Below are 6440 nucleotides of genomic sequence, written 5' to 3'. Positions count from 1 at the left end.
ATTTTTAAAGCAGTTTGCAAAGAACTCGACAACTCCTTCAGACCATGCCTGGCGGAAGAAAGTCCCTGACCAACAAGCACTGTAGCGAGGCGAAATGAATTGGGAAGTCCACTGAAGCGTTAGTGACACTTTTGTGTTGTACTGGGGAAAAAAAAATGTTGTCTTTTGAGGGACCCGAGCAGGGAAAGAAGTGATCACTTCATAAAGAAATATAACGATGGCACTCAGTGAAGAAGAAGTGACAGAGAAAGGCAGAAAGAGTGAAACAGGGAAAGATGAGCAGAACAAGGAGGTTTTGTTGTCACATTTCATCTCACACCTGAACCACTCGATCTCTTTTCCTTAGTAAGGCTGAGGGACCCGGTACCAACACTTGTGGCAATAGGAACAAACCACCTTTGAGACGTGACCAGGTTGTGCTCGCAAAGTCAGAGCTACCGAGAGGCAACAGATTCCACAGCAGCACATGAGCAAGTGCACGGTGCAACCTCACCGCTTCAACAAGCTCTCTGAAGTTGGAGCTCTCAAAGTGCCCCAGTGAGAATTAACCGCTCTTTCAGACTTGGGAAGAAACTACTTAATTCTCTAATTCCTCCTGTTTTCACATCTTCCTTTACTCAGTGCTGTGGGAGTCACTGATCCCCCTGGGACCGCACAGGGCTGAGCCCCCCACCTCCCACCACCCTGCAGACCCACAGCCATTCTACACCCTGTGCCCCATCTCACCCCCATCCCCATTAGGCACCTACAACCTCTCCCCATCCTTTCTACATCTGCTTGTCCACCTGGACCCCCAAAACATAGCCCTGGATCCTCCCCAACTGCCCCAAAAGTCACGAGCCACCACGCTGAGCCCAAACCTCTCTTCATCCAGGAGGGCAGAGTCCCAGTTAAAGGGGTTCCCTCAGCACCTGCACCTCAGGGGTTCCCCCACAGGATCCCTCCCAAGGCTCCTCTAACCCCTTGAGGTCCCCGTATCTGCCAGCCCCCAGGACACCTCATATCTCTTCAGGGTCCCCCAGGACCCGCACACTAAGAGGTTTCCCATACCTGCAACCTCCAAACTTCCCCCCCCCACCACCAATTCTCCCTCATCTTCCAGAGCTCCCTCACCCCTCAAGGCCCCCCCCCCCCAAGTCCCTCACAGCTCCCCAGAACCCCTCGAGGGTTCACTCCCCAGAGTCCCACTGCAACACCCCTCTCCCTTTAAAGCCCCCCATATTTGCAAACCGCCAAGACCCCCATCCCTCAGTGCCCCCCATGTGCAATCCTTCAAGCCCCCCCATATCCTCCAAAATCCCCCCAGACCCCCACCCCAGAGGCCCCCACACACACTCCTGACGCCCCGTATCCCACTGACCCCCCCACACCTCCACCCCCAGCCCCCCAGGCCCCCGCATTTCCCCGGGTTTTCCCCACCCCGGGGCCCCCCAGGCCTTCGGGCTACCCCCCTCAGGCACCGCCCGGGCCCCTCGCTGCTTCTAGCAGCCCCGCCCACCTGGGGAGGGGCTTGTCCCATCGCGGCGGCCCCTAAACACCTATTGGCCCTGACGTCCGCCACTCTGGGCCTGGCGGCGAGCCGATTGGCCGAAGGGCGCCATCAATCAGCGAAGGGGCGGGGGAAGGCAGAGCGGCTGCCTCACGAAAACTCGGGGAGAGTTGTGGGGGGGAGGGGCCGGCCGGGGCTCCCCGCGGCCCCCCCCCCGGGGGCTGCCCCGCTGTCTCTCTCACCGTCTCCCCCGCCCGGGGCGGCCCCGCGGTCCGCCGAGCCCGGGCGCCGCCGGTTACCTGAGGGAGGGCCGGGCCGGGCCGGGCCGCGCCGCCGCCGGGGCCTCGCGCTGGCTGCCTCTCGCGCTGGGGCTCCCGCCTCCCCTTCACGAACCCACCCCCCCCGCCCCCCCCTTCCCCGCCGTCCCCACGCGCGAGACTCTCGCGAGACCCGAAGGGAGGTTAACAGCGCCGGAGCCAATGGGGAGCTTCGGGAGGCGGGGTCTTAGCGCGGAGGGGGCGGAGTTGACCACGCCTCCTCGGGTGGGGGTTGGCCAGAGAGAGGGAGACCTCCGGGGGGGATAGAGGGGCCGTCCGGGGAGGACCCTCCATCCTGCGGGGACAGCGAGACGGGGAGACACACAGACACGTGTGTCACCGGGACCCCCCTGAGCCCAGGACCGCCCTGACACCAGCACCCCAACACCCAGGAACCCTCCCCCAAACCCCAGCTCCTGGCCCTGGGGCTGCCCAGTCCCAGTCGAGGAGTCCCCAAGGGGACAGAACGGAGGTGACAGCCCAAGGCCGCAGTCCCGAGGGTTCCCGGCTGTCCCCGGGGATCAGCGATGTCCCCGTCCCCTTGGGGACATGGCTGAGGGCTCAGGGTGGCAGCAGGGCTCAGCCCCAGGGGGTCAGCCCCCCCCGTTCTGGGGACACTGTCACCTCCCCAGGGGGGGAAAGCGAGGCCAGGACAGCGTGGTCCCCCGCTGCGCCATGCCCCAGTGCCAGCCACGGGCAAGTGACACGGGACAGGGCCACCAAGGAGACATGAGGAGCTGAGACCTCGTTATCAAACCGTCTTTATTCCCCTCCTGGGGTTGGGGCTCCCCCCAGCCGGTATTCACGGCTGGGCAGGGGGCCAGGCCATGCCACCTTCGTCACTGTCACCAGCTCTGTCACATGGCGAAGAGGATGAGGAAGGCCACCATGAGGCAGAAGAGCCCCATGGCCTCGGAGAGGGCAAAGCCCAAGATGGCGTAGGAGAAAAGCTGCTGTTTCAGCGAGGGGTTCCTGCGGGGAGAGGGAGAGGCCGGTCAGCGGGGGCGCAGCCGGCTCCCGACCCCCTCCCCCATTTCCACCCCCCCCTCACTGTCTCCCCCTGACCTGGCATAGCCGATGATGAGGCTGCCAAAAACGGTGCCGATGCCAGCCCCGGAACCGGCCACCCCCACGGTGGCAGCGCCGGCGCCGATGAACTTGGCGGCGGTGTCGATGTCCCGGTGGGCCGCGCTCGTCTGGATGGCCCGGGGGGCGCCCGCCCGCGCCTGGGGGATGGGAGGGGGGGGGCAAGAGGGGGCTTAACCTCACCCCAGCCCTCCCCCCCAGGGCCTCAGTTGCCCCTCATCGAGCTCCCCACAGCCTCTCGGGGAGCCCCAGGGTGGGCAGGGAGCACAGCCCCTTCCCCACGCTCCTCCCAGGGCCGGTGCTCAGCACCCCCAGTGTCCCCCAGTCTGAGCTGGGCGCGTTACCTGCTCCGTCCGGGCCTCGGGGCTGCTCAGCACGGAGGCAGAGAGGGGCTGGCACAGCACCCGTGGGCTCCTCCTCACCTGCAAGGCACAACACCCTCAGATTTAGGGGGGATGCTCCCCCAGGGCACTGAAGCTCCACCCAGGGGTTCCCTTAAGGCACAGCTGCCACCTCCAGGACTCCCCAAACCTGCTCAGCCCTTCGGGGTGTCCCACGAGCCAACAGCACCCAGATGGGAGAGCCTCCCGCCGGCACCCAGCACCGAAACGGAGCTCCCCAGCACCCCGTGGCCCCGCTGAGGGCACCCCACAGCCGCAGGGGTCGGCGTAGGGATCCCACGTGCCGCTGGGACCAGCACCCAACCAAAGGGGCTTCGCTCCCAGCGCCGCATCTGCCTCCGTGTGGGGAATTAGTAACACCAAGGGATGGCAAACGGTCTTCAACCAGAGTGGCTGAGCCCTCAGGGTGGCTCTAAACCCGCAAAATGTGTCCCCAAATCTCTCCCCCCTGTCCCCAAGAGGGGCATGTGTTACCCTCTCCACACCCCCGTCCCGTGGAAGGGGACGTTGAGGGCGAAGGAGAGGTTTGTCGCTACTCACGAGCGCAGGAGCGGAGACGAGCTTTGCACAGGCGAACATGGCGGGGGACGGAGGGACACACGGACGGGACAAGGCTGGAAGAGACACCGGGGCGTGAGGAGCCACAGCATGGGGGGGTCCAGCTCCACAGATGCGGGGTGGCCCTCGGGGGACGGGCAGGAGACTTGGGGACACACAGGAGGTCTGAGCCATGCGGGAATGGTGGGGCAGGACACGCCATTGTCACTCAGGTGACAGCTCCTGGCTGAGTGCCATCACGGTGGCAGTTTGGGGCTTCAGGAATTAGGGGAGTCCTGGAGTTGCTCCTGGGAGGGGTTTCACCCACCCAGGGGGGACAACAGGAGATCATGAGGCTCCTGGTCCCCATGAGGCAGGACAGGCCTTGGGGTTCCCACCTTGGTGCTGCCACCTCCGGCCAGGCGTGGACAGAAAGTGGGGACAGCTCTAGGGGGGGGAGGGGAGGGGGGTGTCACAGCCTGGGGACCCCCAGCGCTGGCAGGGGACGTGGGGGCTGGAGAGGCCAGAGCATGGCGGGGACACCCCCCCCCCCCCCCAGCATGGAGGGAGGTCACCTCAGAGGGCAGCGTGAGAGGATATCGCCCCCAAACAGTGCGGGGGTCACCCCAAAACTCACGGGGAGGGATACCCCAACCCCAACCAGCTCCTTGGCGGGGGGGGGGGTGGTGTCGCCTGTCCCTGTCCCCCCCCGGGGCGGGGTCTCTCTTCGCTGTCCCCCACCCTGAGGCGGGGCTCCCCTCCCCCACCGCCGAGATCTCGCTCCCACTCGCCCACCCTGCGGGGGGGGGTGGTGGGGTGTCTCAATCCCCTCCCCTTGCCCCCACCAAGGGGGGTCTCCCCCCTCCCCCCCCCGGGGGGTGCCTCCCCTCACGCCCCGGCCCGCCGCCCCTCACCTGACGTACCGGCGGCGGGCAGGTCGCGGAGGCACCGAGTGCGCAAGCGCGCCCGGAAGCACCGCCCGGAAGCACCACTGAGAGGCAGCGCGTGCCATCGCCCAGAGCGCCGCCCGCCCGCCCTTCCGCGGCGCCGCCTGCGGGCCGGGAGGCTGCGGGGCCGGGGATTGCGCGCCCCCTGCGGGCCGGTGGGGGGCAGCGCGGCGCGGGGGGCGGGGTCAAGAGGAGGGGGCGGGGCCTAGGTGGAGGGGCGGGGCCTAAGAGGAGGGGCGGGGCTGCGCATCGGCGCCCCCGGGCGGATGCGAGGGGCGCTGCGGGCGGAGTTTCGCGGGGAGGGGCACGCGGCTGGCGGGGGGGGCGCGTGTGTGCGTGGGGGTGTGCAGGTGTGTGTACACGGCTGTCTACACGCGTGACACGTGTGTGTGCCCAGGTGTGTGTGCCCAGGTGTGTACATATCGGTCTACGCCCGTGAAACACACGTGTGTGCACGTGTGTACACGGCTGTCTACACGCGTGACACGTGTGTGTGCCCAGGTGTGTGTGCCCAGGTGTGTGTGCCCAGGTGTGTACATATCGGTCTACGCCCGTGAAACGTGTGTGTGCATGTGTGTGTACATGTCATTCTACACGTGTGACACGTGTGTGCACGTGTGTGGACACGCCTGTCTACACGCGTGTCACGTGTGCATGCCCAGGTGTGTGGACACGTGTGTGTACATGTCATTCTACACGTGTGACACTTGTGTGTGTATGTGTGTGGACACGTCTGTTTATACACGTGACACGTGCATGCTCAGGTGTGTGGACACGTGTGTGTGCGCAGGGGCGTGTGCACCAGCTGTGGTCCGTGTGCTTACACGTGTGCGTGTTTGCACGTGTGTGTGCAAGGAATGTGCACATGTGTGAGGCCAGAGGCAGGCCTTGTCACCCCAGGGTGCGGAGGGACTGGGACACCCCAGGGTGCTGGGGGGATGGTGTCACCCCAGGGTGCGGGGGGACTGGGACACCCCAGGGTGCTGGGAGCACCCCAGGGTGCGGGGGGGATGGTGTCACCCCAGGGTGCGGGGGGACTGGGACACCCCAGGGTGCTGGGAGCACCCCAGGGTGCTGGGGGGATGGTGTCACCCCAGGGTGCGGGGGGACTGGGACACCCCAGGGTGCTGGGGCCCCCCCAGGGTGCGGGGGGGCCGGTGTCACCCCGGGGTGGGGCCGGGGCCACACGGGCTGTCAGGCAGCCGTATTTATGGGCAGCCCTAATGCGGGAAGCCATAAAGGCAGAGAGAGCCGCTATTAATTAAATCATTGTTATAATTAACTTTCATTAAAGGAAAATCAATAACGAGGAGCCGGGATTGAAAGGAGGCCATCCATCAGCCTGCCCGCCGCGGGGGGAGCGCGGGGGCTCCACGTGTGTGCGAGGGACACGTGTGGGTGTGCGGAGGGGGAGTGCGTGTGCGTGCACACGGATGGGAGCGTGTGTGTGCGTGTGTGCACATGGAGAGTGTGCAAGGGGGGGTGTGTGCATGCGGGGGGTGCACGTGTGTGTGTGCATGTGTGCACATGGAGTTTGCATGTATGTGTGTGCATGTGTGTGCGTGCATGTGTGCACATGGGGTGTGCAGGTGTGTGTGCACACAGGGGACGTACACGTGTATGTGCACACGGGGGGGTGTGCACATAGGAAGGTGCATGTGCG

The 6440-nt window shown here is 65.6% G+C and overlaps 1 protein-coding gene across 1 annotated transcript; it reads right to left on the bottom strand.

The window, feature by feature from the left end:
* Positions 1-2551: 2551 nt before the first annotated feature.
* Positions 2552-4767, bottom strand: ATP5MC2 (ATP synthase membrane subunit c locus 2). Its single transcript, XM_086478681.1, has 5 exons — positions 4745-4767; positions 3834-3907; positions 3237-3314; positions 2872-3032; positions 2552-2778 (listed from the first exon to the last, which is right to left on the bottom strand). Exons 2-5 carry the CDS (start codon positions 3870-3872, stop codon positions 2664-2666), a joined length of 393 nt encoding a protein of 130 aa, XP_086334807.1. The 5' UTR covers positions 3873-3907; positions 4745-4767; the 3' UTR covers positions 2552-2663.
* Positions 4768-6440: the final 1673 nt, after the last annotated feature.

The sequence above is a fragment of the Leptosomus discolor genome, chromosome 27 (assembly GCF_034619465.1).
Source record: "Leptosomus discolor isolate bLepDis1 chromosome 27, bLepDis1.hap2, whole genome shotgun sequence".
Lineage (NCBI taxonomy): Eukaryota > Metazoa > Chordata > Aves > Leptosomiformes > Leptosomidae > Leptosomus > Leptosomus discolor.
The sequence above is the reverse complement of the archived record's forward strand: the minus strand, read 5'-3'. Positions and strand labels throughout refer to the sequence as shown.

What these genes read in the sequence shown, in the direction of transcription:
- ATP5MC2 (XM_086478681.1), bottom strand. Translation starts at nt 3,872, where the DNA reads ATGTTCGCCTGTGCAAAGCTCGTCTCCGCTCCTGCGCTC. An exon ending in TCGTCTCCGCTCCTGCGCTC is followed by an intron (nt 3,315 to 3,833) that starts GTGAGTAGCGAC and finishes TGTGCCTTGCAG; the next exon opens with GTGAGGAGGAGCCCACGGGT. An exon ending in CCGAGGCCCGGACGGAGCAG is followed by an intron (nt 3,033 to 3,236) that starts GTAACGCGCCCA and finishes CCCATCCCCCAG; the next exon opens with GCGCGGGCGGGCGCCCCCCG.